The sequence below is a fragment of the Mastigoproctus giganteus genome, chromosome 3 (assembly GCF_048544385.1).
Source record: "Mastigoproctus giganteus isolate SK-2022 chromosome 3, ASM4854438v1, whole genome shotgun sequence".
Classification (NCBI taxonomy): domain Eukaryota; kingdom Metazoa; phylum Arthropoda; class Arachnida; order Uropygi; family Thelyphonidae; genus Mastigoproctus; species Mastigoproctus giganteus.
The window spans coordinates 239,147,955-239,167,665 of NC_143577.1; the positions used below are offsets into that span (position 1 = coordinate 239,147,955).

At 37.5% G+C, this 19,711-nt stretch overlaps 1 protein-coding gene across 1 annotated transcript in view; it reads right to left on the reverse strand.

Moving 5' to 3' along the window:
• LOC150088923 (ubiquitin carboxyl-terminal hydrolase 19-like) overlaps positions 1-19,711 on the reverse strand; it is a 337,177-nt gene that overhangs the window by 52,801 nt on the left and 264,665 nt on the right. The window contains 2 exon segments of the mRNA XM_090370360.1: positions 6,009-6,109; positions 14,397-14,700. Coding sequence (XP_090226486.1) covers positions 6,009-6,109; positions 14,397-14,700 — 405 coding nt within the window.

A 19,711-nucleotide genomic window follows, 5' to 3' on the forward strand; every position in this document is an offset into this window, starting at 1 on the left:
GTGTAGTACCACAGAGTTGATACGTTGTTCTGGGGTTGCTGTTTACCATATGTAGTACTTTACATTTGTCAATGTTAAACTTCATTTGCCACCTCTCAGCCCATCTGCTCAACCTTTCCAGATCCTGTTGCAGCAGCAGCATAGTGTCAGTAGTGTCCTTGACAACCCTGCCAACCTTCGTATCGTCTGCAAACTTCGACATTAAGTTTGATATACCATCATCAATATCATTTATAAATACAGAAAACTATAAAGGACCCAATACTGAACCCTGAGGGACTCCACTAATAACATTAGTCCACGATGAGCAGTGTCCATTGATTACCACTCTCTGTCTTCTCCCCCTCAACCACCCCTTTATCCATAGCAGCAATTTGCCTCCAATGCCACACTGCTCCAATTTGTGCAGCAGTCTTCCATGTGCAACAGTATCAAAAGCCTTTCTAAGATCCAAGTATATAATATCAAAGTTATTCCCTGCATCCAGTTCTTTTGTGACTGCATCATAGTATCCAATCAAATTGGTCAGGCAAGACTTCCCCTTAACAAAACCATGCTGTGTCTGAGCTATAACTGAAGTCTTGTCTAGATGATCCTGCAGTGCTTCTTTAACCAGTGCCTCCATTAATTTTCCGGGAACAGAAGTTAAACTCACAGGTCTATAATTACTTGTGTCAGCCTTTGATCCTCCTTTGTGAATTTGGGTCACATTTGCACATCTCCAGTCCATGGGTACCTCTCCTGAGTCCAAGGAAGCTCTCATAATTATGGCTAAGGGTTTGCTTACTTCCATTGCTGCCTCCTTTAATATAACTGGATAGATTCCATCCACCCCAGGTGCCTTTCTTGTGTTTATCTTCAACAATTTCTCCTCCACTTTACTCTCAGTTATTAAAAGATTCTCTAGCTTACTGCCAGAGTTGAATACACCTCTGGCATTCCCCTCGCTGAATAACTCCTCATGTGTGAATGTCGATGCAAAATATTCATTTAGTTTGTTAGCTACCTGAGCAGGATCATCAACAGTTGACCCATCAATATCAAGTGGACCAATCTGATTCATCCCCTTCCTTCTAGAGTTTACATAAGTAAAGAACTCTTTGCTGTTTTTCTTCGCATCCTTTGCCAAGGATTTCTCGTAATCTGCCTTCGCCTGCCTAACCTCCTTTGTAACTTGGTTACAGATCAACTTGTATCTATCATAGGCTTCTGTGTCACGTGTTAATTTGTATGTATCCCATGCATTTTTCTTCTCTGCCATATGCCTCATTAGTTCATCTGACATCCATTTAGGCCTAAACCTTGAACAATATTTCTTAGTTGGTATGTAAAGCCTAGTAGCTTCCAAGATAAGTTCTTTGAATGCTTCCCATTTTGAATTTGCTTTTGGTAACATCATCAGTTGATCCCACTGTATAGAATTTAAATACTGTCTCAGCCCACCGTAGTCGCCTTTATGAAAGCAATACCCCTTCCCTTTACCCCTAATGGTAGTTACCTCTGAGTAAATCCCACTTCAGAACACTGTGATCACTGCCACCTAGTGGTTCATTTATCTGCAGATTCTTAATGTATGAAGAATCACTACTGATAATCAAATCAAGAGTATTACTCCCTCTAGTTGCCTCCCGAACATGCTGATGTAGAAAACAATCATCCAATAAATCCACAAAAGCCTTGATAGTGTGTGAGTGACCAGCCCCAAATTCCAGTCAATATCTGGGAAATTAAAATCCTCCATAATAAGACTCTCTGATTTACTGGCCCACTCTATTTCTCTGTACAGTTTCTTATTATACTCATCAGAGTCATTAGGCCTATAGCAGACTCCTACTCTCAATTTTGATCTCCCAATGCTTATGTCACACCAAACTGACTCGACACTGCACTGTCCAGCGATGTCGGCTGGCTTCACTTCCTTGGATTTTATGTGTTTCTTAACTAATAGTATAACCCCTCCTCCCTTCCTATCCTGTCTATCCTTTCTGTAGACATTGTACTCCCCAAATTCCAGTTCTGCATTCCTTATATCTGTGTGACACCACATCTCTGAAATCCCAACAATATCTGCCTTTGATGTTTTGAGCAATACCTCAAATTCATCAAATTTATTTACTAGACTCCTAGCATTGGTGTACATGCAAGTATACATGCACCTGCTCTTCCTCTTAGCCACCCTAACACAACCCATGTGTTTACTTGTACCCCAATGATTCCCAGCAGTCTCTGAAATATCCTGCATCTTATTTTCCAGGCTGCTGCTCATTCCAATAGAAGCAGTGCAAGAATCACTTTCTCCTCTGCCAGTGGCTACTGTTAATCTATTAGTCCTTGTATCCCCCCCAATCTAGCAGTTTTCCGACCCTCCTAACACTGCCTCGATAGCATCGGCAGACATTCTTGCACCCTTTCTATTTAAGTGTATCCATCCCTGTAAAAGCAGTCTCTCCTGTTAACAAGTACAGACCAGGCTGAAAAAAATTCTACCCCCTGAGCCCTGCACAATCTTTCCAGGGCCGAATTGATCGACAGGGCTCTCATCATATACTCCCTCCTATCGTGTCTGGGCAGAATTGCAGACACTTTCAAATTCAACCCTAATTCATGGCTTTTTTTCATCAGTGACCTGTACTTGTTAAGTAATTCAGCCGGTCTCCTACTCTTAATATCATTAGTGCCAACGTGCACAACTATATCACCTTTTGTGCCCTTAAAAGATGATATCCACTCTACAACGTCATCAACCTTTGCCCCTGGCAGACATACCCTGGTCCTGTTCCACCTATCCTTTTTACAAAGCATGTTTCCCGTTTCCCTGACAATAGAGTCACCAACAACTACTAGTTCCTTTGGGACCAGCGCATTCTGCCTTGGGGCTGCCGCTGTGTTGCGCGATGACCAAGTGCAAGCTCTGGCATTGGTGTGGGCAGCTGAGAGCTTGATGGGCCCCTCACTTGTAATCCTTCGAGGGCATCCACCCTGTCCTTCAAGCTCTCATATAGGCCCATAACAATGCTGAGTTGACGCCTGATTTCCTTACACTCCTTGCATCGCGCACATACAAAGACATCCCCCATGGCAGTATCATGTCCCATACCTGACTGCTCCGCAAACATCAAGCAAATAGTGCATCTTAAAAGGCTGTGATTCAGAGGGCAACTGCCCTCCTCAGTTCTCCTCTGAGCCACAGCATTCCCATTAGCTTGAGCCTTTTGCTTTGCTGCTCTGGTTTGAGTCATGATTTCGATTTACTTTCAATAAAAATTTCAATTTCAGTACAAAATTAAATCCTAAACTTGTATCCCAACACAGTTATAACACTATATTTATGTTTCAGTAACGAGTATTATCTACGAAATATACGAGTGTTATCTACGAAATATTTGTTTCAGTAACGAGTGTTATCTACGAAATATTTGTTTCAGTAACGAGTGTTATCTACGAAATCCCTTTATATAACTTCCGTATCAAGTTATGTATTAATTATTTATTTTTACTAATTATTTATATTACGTAACCTAAGTGGTTATATGTATAGTTAAAAGTACAATTTAATTGCCAATGAAGTTCGACAAGATTAATAGATTTTACTGATTAATTTTCGCGTAGCAATGGCGGCTATTTACGATCGGTAAACACGTGGATTTGATACCCTTTCCGATACTAAGTAATACCTACAAAATCTCTATCTAAGTTACTTTAAATTATAAAATCAATGAGTCAACGGTACGATCAATCAAAAAATCGGAAGAAAAAATCCGCCGTAGTGTCCATGAAAATGTGCTAATTGCTTCAAAAATTTGCTCTGTAACTCGTGATGTTAAATAAAAACAATGGAAAAAGCTTTAAATCTGTGGATAGAAGACCGAACTCAAAATAAAATTCCGTTAAGTTCACTCATCATTCGTGAAAAGGCAAAATTCCTTTATCAACACTTTAGCGAAACTGGTGATAGCACTGGTGGGATAAGTGTTTTTGCTAGCAAAGGCGCTGGTTTGAAATTTCTAATAAATATTACATTTAATATTAAATTGTTTCTTATTTTCATTTCAATGCCATATGCTTGCATTTCACTATGTACATAGTCATATTATGAAGGTACATATAATACATACGTAGACAAAATTTTAGACTAGTTTTTCTTATATATTTCATACTTTGGAACGGAACCCCTTTATTACTATGGGAGCCATAACTCGGTATTTGTGACATTTCTCAGGAACGTACCCCCGCGAATAGCGGGGGTTTACTGTACTTTCTTATGCTTATTTTTATTATTCTAAAAAATTCGACCACTGAATTAATTACTTTGAGTTTGGGAATATTACATCTTATTCTTCTTAGATATCTGATGAAAATGGTAAAATTTAATAAATAACCCATACAAAAAAAAGGGGTTTTGTCAAATGAAAGCATGTGCAAAGGAAAAAAAAAAAAAAAACTTTTGAACATATGGAGACAGACAAAATAATGGAAAAACCTGTGATAAGAGGTACAGATATGCACTAATATGGTGTTGGGCCACCCCTTGGTTTTAAAACAGCTTGTATTATATGTAGAATAGATTCAAATAAATCTTGAAATGCCTCAAGAGGAATATAAGATCATTCTTCATGCTCTATATCTGCATCATCACTCAAGGAGCTTGAGTGATGAAGGTGAAGGAGATCTGCTTCTCACTCTCCTCTCCAAATATGCCCCCAGTGGCTTGATACCGTTTAAGTCTGGTGACTGTGCAGTCCATGAGAAATGCTTAGCATCAGTTTCATCTACTTAAAAACAAAGAATGGACACATCTGGCTTTGTTTATTGCAGCATTATCATCTTGAAACATTGCATCGTTTGTAGGAAACATTTCTGCACCATGGGATGAACCTGGTCACTCAGTGGCAGTAATTCACCTGTTCAGGGTAATAACAGGATCTAAAGAATAAGATATTTCTGTCTAAACCATTGTTGATCCTACTTCATGTCTGACGGTCAGCAAAAGACAGTCAGGACAATGTGTTTCCTTCGGCATTCACCAAACAAACTCTCCCTGATGTTGAAAAAAGTGTGAATGATAATTCGTCTGAAAATGAATTGTTTCTAACTATCAACTGTCCAGTTTCTGTGCTCCTTACACTACTCTTTCTAGCATTACCATCAGTAATGAGTGGCTTGGCAATAGTGGCTCTGCCATAAATTTCAGCTTTATGAAGTTCTTGCTGAACATTTTTCCTGAATCTCACATTAAGTTCTGCAGCTATTTTTGAGGCAATAGTCTTACGTTTTCAAGTTACAATCATTTTCAGTGTCTGGCAGTCTCTTTCAGTCAGCTTCGATGTTCTGCCACAATTCATCCTATCAGATTTTTCAATACTTGATGAATGAATGAATACATCACTTTTGACATAGTTGTTCTGGATATATTAAACAAATTAGTAAAATAATAAGAGGAGTTTACCTTAAATTTACCTTACCGGTACATTAAAATGTACCGGTAAGTTGTCGATTTTTTCGTTTTTTTCCGTTTTAATTTCTGGAGGGTATCATACGGAAGTGTTCTATGCACTATATTGAGGTAAACTCCTCTTATTATTTTACTAATATTATTATCAACGTAGAACATACTGAGTAGTACAGCTCTGATTCATACTATCTAATTAAACAAATTAATAAAACCTTGTGAATTAACAAAGTTTTACTGTAACATCACAACACAATGCATTAAAAATTAAGAAGAAAGCATTTCAAGAGTAACTCAACTTATAAAGACAGGATGGACAAACATTAGAGATGTGTAAAAGATGTATATATATATTTTTTTTATAAAAAATACAATAATGATCAATCCCACTTGTAAATGGGATTATTATTAAATTTTCCTTTGGGAAAACTGTTGTATTACTGTGTATACTGATGCACTTTTTATTTGTGAAATATACCAAATGAATTGTATTTAACCTTCACTAAAAAACACAGAAAAAAAAAAGGTTTGAAAAATATTATATTTTAAAGAATATTACCAAGTCCTTGGACTGCACCAACACATGGTTCTTTATCTTCTCGTTGTTTTTCCAGTCCATTGCCAAATAATAGTAAGTAGTAAAATTTAAGGGTTCATCACCTAAAATTAAGGAAAGCTTATTTCATTATACTGCAATTACATGATAGTTTTTTCACAATGATGAGTGACTGTTACTGTATTATCATGAAATAGTGATGGAAAAAATTACTGTATCACACTCTTGTTTAGCCCTGCCCTTACATTAGTTCTCATTTTCTGCAGTAAAATCAATTGATACAACCTGAGAGCAGAACTGCATTATTCTTTGAGAGAAAGACTATTTAGAGCAGACTACCTGGAACCATATGCCAGCAGCACGACAAATATGGCATTTTTTCTCATGTTGATAATTCTACTTCCTTTGTATGTTGGTAAAATGGAAAAGGGGTGGAATTAATGCCATGAAAAAAGTGTCAGAGTTGCATTATGTTAAAGTGGCCTTAGTACAAGGCCAAAAGCTAACAGAATTGGATTTAATCAATCAAGTTTATGCTTATTGCAAAAATACTTTGTAATAGGAAATGCTTAGAGTTAAATGCTTTATCTTTTGACTTTCAATTAACAACAGATTATTGAAGCACACTAATATTACAATGATTAAATGATTCAAAGAAGGACTTTTTCTGCATCAGCCAAAAAATAAACTGAAATAAAATAAATAATAATTATTATTTTTTTCATTTTTTTTTAAATATTTTTCTTCAGGTTTTCAGTTTCCTGTTTCTTTAGGCTGAAAGTCACTTTATGTTAAAAATTTTCTATTTTCTAAAATTTGGCAGGTATGCATATGAGCTGCCAAATGCATCTCATTGCTTACTACTGTAAAACAGAAAGTAATTCCATAACAGTCACACCGACCCAGCAGGTCGAGATGCTGAGGCTTTTGCAATTACTAATGACCTAGCACAGATTGTTCATTTACCTACAAGAATACCGGATAATCCTAATCACACAGCCAATACGCTTGATCATTTTCTCACAAACAACCCTTTTAAGTACACGGTTGAAGTGAGAGGTCCTTTAGGCACTTCGGATCACAACTTGGTGATTGTCTCTTCTCCAATGGAACCTTTATCTCATGGCTATTCCCAACCTTGTGTTGTTTGGCATTACAAGAATGCAAAATGGGATGACTTGTGAGATTTCTTTACTTCTTTTCCTTGGTCGGATTACTGTTTCAAAACTTCTGATGTCAACGTTTGCTCAGATCGTGTCAGTGAAATTATTCTTGCAGGAATGGAATCCTTTATCCCACACTCCACTTTAAAATCTCGTCCCTTATCAAAACCTTTGTTTTCCAATAAATGTGCTAAGACTGTTCAAGAGAAGAATGTTGCATATCGTAATTGGCTTGTTTCTAATTCTTCAGTTTCATTTTCTGCCTACACCAAAGCTTGCAACAATTGTAAAGCAGTTATTAATCAGTCCAAACTAGAGTTTGAACAGGCTAAGAGTAGAAAACTTGCTTCTTGCCCTAATGGTAGCTGAGCATTCTGGTCTCTTGCCAAAGCTATTGGCTGCAACTTTTGCCCATCTCTGCTCCCACCTCTGTCCAAACAAGATGGTTCTGTTGTCACTTCAGCCAAGGATAAAGCTGACCTGCTAGCATCCCATTTTTCTTCCAGCTCATGTATTAATGATCTTGGTAAAACACCTCCCACCATTCCCAACACGCTCCATTCAATGCCACCTGTGGTCTTCCGTCAAAAGGATATCAGAAGGATTTTGATGAATCTTGATGCTAAGAAAGCTCCAGGTCCTGATGATATTTCTCCACTTGTTCTCAAAACCTGTGCTCCTGAACTTACTCCTATTCTTTGCTGCCTTTTTTCACTTTCTTATTACAAAGGTGTTTTTCCTTCTGCTTGGAAATTTGCTCATATCTGGCCAGTTCCTAAAAAGGGTGACAAATCCCTCCCATCCAATTATCGTCCAATTGCAATTACTTCTACTCTTTCTAAAGTAATGGAGAAATCAATTAACTGCCAACTCTTAAACTACCTAGAAACCTTCTGTCTGATCAACGATCGCCAGTATGGATACCGCATACCGTCAGTGTTGATCCACTGGTGATATTCTGGCTTATGTTACCCATTTATGGACTAATTCAATGGAAAGGATCGGTGAAACACAAGTAGTTGCTCTTGACATCTCAAAGGCTTTTGATCGTGTTTGGCATAAAGGTCTTCTAAACAAGCTTCCATCTTATGGTTTGCCAACTGTTTTTAGTAACTGGTTATCCAATTTTCTCTCTGATCGCTCACTGAAGGTGATGGTAGATGCCTTCTAACTTCTCCACTAATGCCAGTGTCCCCCAAAGTTCAGTTCTTTCCCCCACTCTTTTCCTCTTGTATATTAATGACCTTCTTCCATTGACTGGAAATCCTATCCATAGCTTTGCCGATGATAGCACATTGCATTCCACTTTCCATTTTGAGAAATCTTATCCTGCTCAATCAGCTTCAACTTCTCGAAAATCTGCTACCAATTCCTTAAATGCCGATCTTCAGGTATTACTCCAGTGGGGCAAAGACAACTTAGTTGATTTCAACCCTTCTAAAACTCAGTCTTGTCTTATATCTCGCAAAAAGAATTCTTCTGCTCGTATGCTTATCTTTAGCGACACTCCGATTTCTGGGCAAAATGATATATCTCTTTTGGGGATTACCCTGACTTCTAATCTCTCTTGGCACAAGCACATTACAAATATTGCTTCATCTGCATCTAAAAAACTTGGTTTTCTCTTTCGCTCTGGGCGTTACTTTTCTTCCAAACAGCTGCTCACTCTGTATAAATCGCAAATCCACCCTGCCATGGAATATTGTTCCCACATCTCGGGTGGTGCCCCCAAAACCTCTCTCAGGCTTCTTGATTCCATTCAGAAGAGGGCAGTTAGGTTAATTAATGATTCATCTCTAACAGAGTCTCTCCACTCGTTTTCTCATAGACGTACTGTTTCTACTGCATGCCTCTTCTACAGATACTTCCACGGGCACTGTTCTTCTGAATTGGCTTCTATAATTCCCACTCTCTCTTTAAAAACAGTCCGAACATGTGCCGCCACCAGCCAACATCCATTTACTGTCCAACTTCAAACCCAGAGAACCACCTTTTCATCTTCCTCATTTATTCATTCAACTGCCGTTTTCTGGAACAACCTTCCTTCATATGTATTTCCTGAAAATTAAAATCTACAGAAGTTCAAGTCCAATGTCAACATATATCTTCTTTTGTCTTCTCAACCTCCAACCCAAGCACGGTACTAAGTACTATAGGTTCTAATACCTCTCGTGTTTGGGGTTCACATAAAAAAAAAAAAAAAAAAAATCCATAACATTTCCAAATGACAAATGTAGTGGCTGTATATATAAAGCACAAGAGGCAATTCATACATTAATTTTATTAATACATGAAGATAATGTTTTTAGCACTAATTAACTAGGTTACTTAAAAATTAAAATATTTCAAATTTATAAAATTATATTAAGTGAAGGAAAATAATACAGCTAAATATTGCTAATTTTTGAAATATGCATGTCATTGTGGAAAAACAATTTTACTATGATAATAACATAACTGTTGAATAAAGAAAGGGCACTGTTCTCCACAAAAATGTGAAATTCTTTCATTTCTACCAAATACATTTATAAAGGCTGCACAATATATTTACGCTACATTATACACACGCAGAGATCACTGAATTATGACCACCTATCTAATAGCATGTTGGGTCACTGTTCACACAGATAACGTGTGCTATTTGCCCAGGCATTGGTTCCACTAGATGATTTCGTAGAGATCTGCAGCCATTCTGACTGCAAGGCTTTCCACAGTGTCGAAACAGACAATGGTTGCATGTCCATATGCCTCACTTCCCGTTCCAAAACATCCCACAGGTGTTCAACTGGATTAAGGTCAGGCAAATTTGTAGACCAATCAGGATGGGCAATATCTTCACTGTGTCCTTGAACCACTTTTTGCACAGTGTGGGCCTAATGACACGGCGCATTACTGTCTTGGAAGATCCCAATTCTGTCTGGGAAAAAATGCAACGTGGCAAGGTGCAAGTGGTTGCCTAAGAGCTGCTGGTAGATCTCACCTGTGAAAAATTGGTCGATACACACCAGTGGTCCCTATTTCTTGCCTGCAAAAAATCCACTCCAGTATCCACTACCATCTGCCTGGATAGTGGGCACCATGCACGATGGGTCAATGGACTTCGTGTCCTGCACCAAACAGACAAAGGCATCCATCGGCAAGTGGCACCAGTTATTTGGACTCCCCACCAGCACACTTCTATCTGTCCTCACACAGCGAAACACGTGTGCCCTTCACTTTTTAAGGTAAACAGAACCATCATGGCTCTCTCTCCTCCAGTATCCAACCAGCATATTTTTGACACCATAACATTCACTGTTCATGATGATCAGTGATGAGGAGAAGGCATCTCTTGGGTGGTTTGATGTGGAACCCCATATATCTGAGCGTGCAGCTCATCATTGTTATAGGCCTTTATGAAAGCTTGAAGAACAGGGTAGATGCCCATAAAGGATTTAAATTTGGGGCCTATCAAGATCTCAGCTGCTCATATCAATGCAAGAGCTTGCACTTGATCATCAGACAACACAGCAACCCCCAAGGCAGAATGCACTGGTCCCACAGAAGCTAGTTGTTGTCAGTGACATTATCGTCAACGAAATGGAAAATATATTCTTGAAAAATGATACATGAAATAGGACAAGAGTATGTCTGCCAGGGGCAAAAGTTGAAAATGTTGGAGAGCAGATATGATATTTTAAGAGCACAAAAGTCAATGCTGTTGTACACGTTGGCACTAATGACATTAAGAGTGGGAGATCTGCAGACTTACTTAAAAAGTATAGGTCAATGTTAAGTTAGGATTAAATTTGAAAGTGTCTGCACTTCTGCCCAGACATAATAGGAGGAAGTATATGATGAGAGTCTTGTCAATCAATTCGGCCCTGGAGAGACTGTGCAAGGCACATGGGGTACAATTTTTCTCAGCATGGTCTGTGCTTGTTAACAGGAGGGACAGCTTCAACAGGGATGGGATAAACTTAAATAGAAAGAGTACAAGAATATTTGCTGATGCTTTAGAGGCAGTATTAGGTGGGTTGGAAAACTGTTGGCTTGGGGGGCATACACAGACCAACAGATCAACAATAGCTGCAGGCAGAGGGTGAAAGTGATTCTTGCTCTGCTGAAAGTCATCTTGAAACAAGTAAATACATGGGCTGTGTTAGGGTAAATAAGAGTAAGAACAGCTGCATGTATACTTGTATGTACATCAATGCTAGAAACATAGTAAATAAATTTGATGAGTTTGAAGTGCTCGTCATGTCATCAAATGTGGAACATGTTGGGATATCAGAGACTTGGTGTCACAAGATATAAGGAATGCAGAATTTTAATATGGGGGAGTACAATGTATACAGAAAGGACAAACAGGATAGGAAGGGAAGAAGGATTATGCTGTTAGTTTGGAAACAAAATCTTAAGGCAGTGCATCGAGTTGACATGGGTGGCCAGTGCAATGCCGAGTCAGTTTGGTGTGACATAAGCACTGGGAAAGGGAAATAAGAGTAGGAGTGCATTATAGGCCTAATAACTCTGATGAGTACAATGAACAACTGTTGTTGTTGTTGTTATTTGGGTTTTAGAAGCATTAGCAACTAAGGCCATATAATGAACAACTATACAGAGAAATAGAGTGAGCCAGTAAATCAGAATGTTTTATATTGGGAGCTTTTAACTTTTCAGATATTGACTGGAACTTATGGATTGGTTACTCACACACTAGCAACACTTTTGTGGATTTATTAGTTGATTGTTTTCCACAACAGCATGTTTGAGAGGCAGCCAGAAGGAGTAATACTCTTGGTCTGATTATTAGCAGTGATTATTCATTCATTAAGAATCTGTAGATAAAGGAACCACTAGGTGGCAGTAATCACAGTATTTATTGATGTAGGATTTACTTAAAATGCAACTATTATCATGGGTAAAGGGAAGGGTTTTTGCTTTCATAAAGATGACTATGGTAATCTCAGACAGTTTTTAAATTCTATACAATGGAAAAAACTGATGATGTTACCAACAGCAAATTCTAAATGGAAAGCATTCAAGGAATTAATCATAAAAGCTATTATCCTTTTCATACCAACTAAGAAATATTGATCAAGGTATAAGCCTAAGTGCATGTCAGATGAACTAATGAAACTCATGGCAGAGAATAAAAATGCATGGGATGCACGTAAATTATTAGGAGACACAGATGCCTATGGTAGATATAAGATGGTCTGTAATCAAGTAACAAAGAAAGGTGGTTAGGCAAGCAAAGGCAGATTACGAGAAATCTTTGGCAAAGGATGCAAAGAAAAACAGTAAAGACTTTTTTACTTATGTAAACTCTAGAAGGAAGGGGATGAATCAGACTGGTCCACCTGACATTGATCATTTGACTGTCGATGATCCTGTTCAGGTAGCTGACAAACTGAATGAATATTTTGCATCTACATTTACACACAAGGAATTTTCTATTGAAGTGGAGGCCAGAAGTTTATAAAACTCTAACAGGGAGGTAAATGATTTTGTAATAAATGAGAGGAAAGTAGAAGAGAAATTGTTGAAGCTAAACATACGAAAGGCACCTGGGATGGAAATGGATCTATCCAATTATATTAAGGAAGGTGGCAATGGAAGTAAACAAACCCTTAGCCATAATTATGAGAGCATCCTTGGATTTCAGGGGAGGTCCCCATGGACTGGAGAAGTGCAATTGTATTCCCAATTTTCAAAGGAGGATCAAAGGGTGATCACTTCTTGTGTGAGCACTATTTTATAGGGATGAAAGTGTAAGTCGAAATGTAAAATTCAGCTGCATGCCAAGCAAGAAGAACTTTGTTGAAACAGGTCTCTCACAGCTACAATATTTTCAGGCATTCTTAGGTCTTTTGGGTTTCAATCAAACAACAGAACTGCTTTCCCACCATTTTTTTTATCCAAGTGATGAAATGTTTTGTGAAGGAGCAACACCTCTACAATTCATACCAAATTTATTGGGAAAACTAAGCTGAGTTTGAGTAGCAGATTTACATTTACCATGGCATTAAACCACAAACATACATTGTTCCAAACTCCATTTCTCCATGTTTACATACAACTTAATACTATGCTAGACTGACTAATACTGAATTCCTTCAAAGCAATTAACACATTGCTCTGAAGGCATTCAAAGCAATGTGTTAATTCCTTTCAAAGCATTCAAAGCAAAGCAATTTAACACATGCTCTTTTGAGTGCTATCTACCAGCTCAAAAATCCCTGCATTCCCCAACAGAAACTTACTCAATCTTGTTATTTTTAAATTTGGTTCATTAAGATTGCAGGTCAAGCCAGCAACAAACATGTTAATAGATGACATTTATATGATACAAAGTTTATAGTCACTATGCACCTTAACTAGAATTTGTGCAGCATTGTTTATATAATCAATATTATGGTTACGTATTTTTTTTATATGCTGTTTATTTCTGTGCTACTAATATTGCTATCACAGCTGTAACTGATGAAAAAAAATCAAAGGCTTGAGGCACCTGAAGTTTTGAATGGTCATAACTAGTGGAGGTGAAACCAATTCTCACCAATATTGGCTTATAAGCCAATATTACCTAACATTGGTAAAATTTCTGTTAGAAATATTACCAATATTTCTAACAGAAATTTTTCATTTCTGTTAGAAATGAAATTATCAAGATATGATTTAGCATGCTACATAAAAATGTCACTGTGTAGCTACATTCTTATCCAAGAATGGAAGACAATTTCAGAATCATTTGGAATGGTGTTCAGTATAAATGTATCAAATATCCATAGATCAAATTTTGCATTACTGTCATGTTCCCAGCATTTTTACTATAAACCAGAAACAGTTCTGGTTTACAGCAAAAAAAAATCTGAGCAGTCCAACTAAAGAATCACCCTGTATAAAATTGAAAAATACTAAAATAATAATTGTTTCATTCTATTTTAAGCCAAAATAACAATAAAAAAAACTGCCAATTTTAACTATCAAAATAGTGAATGCAAATTCTTATACTTTATAAAATAATGGGTACTTATATATTAGCACATAACTTTAGTTTTAGAAAAACAATACTCTCTCAAATTTAAGGTAACATAACCTTCATTTATCAAAAATACTACTAAATAACCATTTGTTCGTAAAAGAGGGCTAGGTTACCTAAACTTTGAAGGAATGCTAGTTTAAGACTAGGGTCACCCACTAATACATGAGCACCTACTTAACCCTAAAACACAATACTAACCCTTATCTTCCAGGTGACATTCTGCTTCTAATCCTGACACATTCTGACCAGATTGATTGACAGGAGTAATGTAAAAGAGAGAGGTTGGCTTTTTGAGATCTCCTTGAGGTTGGCCAAATACTACTCTGACCAAAGGCTGATGAGAATATGAGGTTGATGGTCCAGGTATGTCACCTGGTGAAGAAACTGATAAATCTCTGCAAAGTTCTGGTGGCTTAAACCTTGCTTCTGGCATTACTAGTCCAGTTATCTCAAGTGCACCTGATGAATCATCACTATCACTTTTTTCATCTTCTATTCCTTTCTAGATTTATAAAAAATTAACAACTTATTTCCTTTAATTACATACAATACAATTTCCTTTAATCAATACAGTAAATCACAGCTTAATAAAAAAATTCAAGAAGTTTCAGTAGTAGTATCGTAAGAGTATTTAAAAAAAAAAAAAAAAAAAAAAAAAAACTTGTAAAACAAAAAATAAGTAATGTTGAAATAATATGTAATGAGTGAAGGATATGGCAAATTATCACAGAAAATTTCTGGTTCAAGTTCTGAACAAGAAATTTAGTGTGATAATTTGAACCAAAAGTTACAATGAAATAATGTGTTGATAGTAAAGGAAAAAGCAAAATATCAGAAAAATTCATATTAAAGTTATGGATAAGAATTATGAACCAGTTTTCTCTCCTCAATTCTCTTTCATAAATCAACGCTGACTTTTCTATGATACCTTTTCCATTGCTCACAATATATTATTTCAATGTTACTAAGCTGGTCTAAGTTGTTGCTGTTGTGCAGGCACTGTTTTTGCTATTGTGTCAGTTATGTATTTCCTTATTTTTAATTTTGTTTATTTATTTTTCAAAATTTCCATAATTTCAATCTCTATTTATCCTAGTAGTATATTTTAAAGGTGCAGAAATATTACTTCCTGTACATGGCCAAAATACCATGCACAACAATAATAATAATGTCTATCAGCATATAACTTACCAATAAGCTTCAGGTTAATTGATAAAAGTTTAAACAGGCTAAAAATAAATTTCAAACTATTTATTTAAATGAAATCAGATAAAACAATACTAATACAACTTCCTGTTCAATATGTGGACTGCCTGGATATGCATAAGTACAACTTTATGGGAAGGAGAAAATAAGAATCCAACTGATTAAGTCAGTCATACTGGTCATATGCAAAGCAGGAGTACATACAGGAGCACCAGATATCAATAATATTAGAAAGTGTGGCGTGCAGAGTAAAGTTTCAATTATAATAAACACGAAAACATGGGAAAATGATGATGACACAAAAGCTAATCAACAATTCATAAGCAAATACTACTTGTGAAGAGGTAATGGCAATCTCCAAATAGGGCGGTTATGCCACCTTAGCACAGTAAACCACAAGTTTATAAACTTACAAAGTTTAGTCTAATGTATATTATTGCAAATATTTTCGTGAAAGACAATATTGCAAATCTGTGCTGTAGTAGTAGTGGCATGTGATGCAAGAAAGCAAGTGTATGCTTGCTTTCACTAAAAAAAAAAAAATTACAAAACAATTCCCTCTAAATGTTTGTCCAGTTCCTCCTTAAATTTATTTAACCTATCAACTTCCACAACAACAGATGGAAGTTTGTTCCAGCAATTAACTACCTGCTGGCTAAAGGCAAATTTCCACACATTATTCTACATCTGTCTCTCCTCAATTTGAATTTATGCCCCCTTAGGTTCGTAATCTGAACAAATGGAAGAATCCCATCAGAATTCAGAGTGCTCAACCCATTCAAGGCCTTATATACCTCAATCAGATCACCGCACAGGTGCCTAGTCTCTAGCCGCCGCAATTTGCAGAACTTAAGCCACTCTTGGTAAGAGGATCCCTTCATTCTCCTCACCAATTTTGTTGCCCTTCTCTGTACACGTTCAAGCAAATCTACATCCTTCCTAAAATGTGGCCTCCAGACCTGTACGCAGTACTCAAGGCATGGCCTGACCATTGCTGTATACAAAGGGACAATCACTTCCTTTTCCCTGCTAGAAAAATTCCTGTATATCACTGACAAAATCCCATGACTTGCCCTGGCAGCCTGTCTGCATTGCTCAGAAAACTTCATATCTGACTGCACAATTACTCCCAAGTCTTTTTCATTTTCTACCACATTAAGTATAGTACCACACAGTCAGTAGGTTTCTCTGGGGTTACTTGTACCCATATGCAGTACTTTGCATTTGTCAAGGTTAAACTTCAGTTGCCACTTTCACTTAGCCCATTTGCCCAAATTTTCTAGATCCTGTTGCAGTAGCACACTGCCATTACTGTTATTAACAACCCTGCTAACCTTTGTATCATTTGCAAACTTCGACACTAAGCTTGATAAACCTTCATCAATATTACTGATAAATATACAAAACAACAGTGGATCCAACACCGAACCCTGGGAGACTCCACTATTAGTCCACAAAGAGCAGCACCCATTGATTACCACCCTCTGTCTTCTCCCATTCAACAATCCTTTTATCCATTGTAGCAACTTACAACTTAATACCATTCTGCTCCAATTTGTACAGTAGTCTTCCATGTGCAACAGTATCAAAAGCTGTCCTGAAATCCAAGTATATGATATCAAAATTATATTTTGCATCCAATTCCTTTGTGACCACGTCATAGTATCCAATCAAATTGGTCAGACAAGACTTCCCCTTAACAAACCCATGCTGTGTCTGAACTATTACTGCAGTCTTGTAAGATGATCCTACAATGCTTCTTTAACCAGTGACTCCATTATTTTTCCTGGAACAGAAGTTGTTGTTGTTGTTATTTTGGTTTTTAGGAGCATTAGCAACTAAGGCCATATTGCTCCTGGCATATGCAGTGGTCATCTGTCATTCCCTGACCTTTCCGCATCCTCCGTATTTGGTGGTCACGGGCTCAAATCCCAGTTTAATCAAGAAGCATGTGCTATGCACTGCTGCTCCTGCCCACCTGGCTATGGAGGCGCCTGGAACAGAAGTCACACGATCTTCACGTCAATGAGAAATGCTGGAAGTGAAGTTGAAAAAAATGTAATTAATGATGTTGAAATTTCACACGTTTATTTAATGAAAAAACTTTGGAGCCTATCGGCTTGTAAGGCTCCTGGGGTTGATAGCATTTACCCTATAATCTTAAGGGAGGCAGCAAGTGAGTGCATTGAACCATTGAGGCTAATTATGAGAGTATCACTAGACTCGGAAGTGATTCCGTTGGTGGATTGGAAAAATGCCAATGTATCTCCAATAATACATAAGGGCGGTTCTAAGAGTGAAATGGGAAATTACCGGCTGGTTAGTATAACTTCAGTAGTAGGGAAAATCATGAAGACTATGATCAAGGGTGGAATTCAGGATCACTTAGATAGAAATGGAATTGTGAAGGATGCCCAGCATGGTTTTGTAAAGGAAAAATCATGTTTAACTAATCTGGTTAGCTATTTTGACAGGGTCACTCAAGAGCTGATTTAAGGAATAATTGACGTTGTTTATTTGAATTTTGGCAAAGTATTTGACTCAGTCCCACATGAGTGGTTACTTTAAAGCTGGAACAGGTTGGAATCACAGGGAAAATCCTTAGATGAATAGCAGGGTGGCTTCAGGGCAGGAGGCAGAGGGTTGTGATAAATGGTTATTCCTCAGATTGGGTTGATGTAAGAAGTGAGGTTCCCCAAGGATCAGTATTAGGAGTATCAGTGTTGTTTTTGATTTTCATAAATGACATCGATGAAGGGATAGAGGGTGTGACATCTAAATTTGTAGATGATGTAAAGAATGGTAGAGTAGTTTTTTTTTTTTTTTTTTATGGAAACCCCAAACACGAGAGGTATTAGAACCTACAGTACTTAGTAACGTGCTTGGGTTGAAAGTTGAGAAGACAAAAGAAGATATTTGTTGACATTGGACTTGAACTTCTGTAAACTGTAATTTTCAGGAAATACGTATGAAGGTTGTTCCAGAAAACGGCAGTTGAATGAATAAATGAGGAAGATGAAAAGTTGGTTCTGTGAGTTTGAAGTTGGACAGTAAATGGATGTTGGCTGGTGGTGGCACGTGTTGGACTGTTTTGAAAGAGAGAGCAGTAATTATAGAAGCTAATTCAGAAGAACAGCGCCCATAGAAGTATCTGTAGAAGAGGCATGCAGCAGAAACCGTACATCTATGAAACAGCGAGTGGAGAGACTCTGTTAGAGATGAATCATTAATTAACCTAACTGCCCTCTTCTGAATGGAATCAAGAAGCCTGAGAGAGGTTTTGGGGGCACCACCCCAGATGTGGGAACAATATTCAATGGCAGGGCGGATTTGCGATTTATACAAAGTGAGCAGCTGTTTGGAAGAAAAGTAATGCCGACAGCGAAAGAGAAACCCAAGTTTTTTAGATGCAGAGGAAGCAATATTTGTAATGTGCTTGTGCCAAGAGAGATTAGAAGTCAGGGTAATCCCCAAATGAGATATATCATTTTACCCAGAAATCGGAGTGTCACTAAAGATAAGCATAGGAGCAGAAGAATCCTTTTTGCGAGATATAAGACAAGACTGAGTTTTAGAAGGGTTGAAATCAACTAAGTTTTCTTTGCCCCACTGGAGAATTACCTGAAGATCGGCATTTAAGGAATTGGTAGCAGATTTTCGAGAAGTTGAAGCTGATTGAGCTGGACAAGGTTTCTCAAAATGGAAAGTTGAATGCAATGTGCTATCATCGGCAAAACTATGGAGTCCAGTCATTAATATACAAGAGGAAAAGAGTGGGGGAAAGAACTGAACCTTGGGGGACACCGGCATTAGTGGATAAGTTAGAAGACAGAGAGCCATCTACCATCACCCTCAGTGAGATATCAGAGAGAAAACTGGATAACCAATTACTAAAAACAGTTGGCAAACCATAAGATGGAAGCTTGTTTAGAAGACCTTTATGCCAAACACGATCGAAAGCCTTTGAAATGTCAAGAGCAACTACTTGTGTTTCACCAAACCTTTCCATTGAATTAGTCCATAAATAGGTAACATAAGCCAGAATATCACCAGTGGATCACTGACGGAATCCATACTGGCGATCGTTGACAATTGCCATACTGGCAATGGGACAATAATTGGATGGGAGGGATTTGTCACCCTTTTTAGGAACTGGCTGGATATGAGCAAATTTTCAAGCAGAAGGAAAAACACCTTTGGAATAAGTAAGTGAAAAAAGGTGGCAAAGAATAGGAGTAAGTTCAGGAGCACAGGTTTTGAGAACAAGTGGAGAAATAATATTGGGATCTGGAGCTTTCTTAGCATCA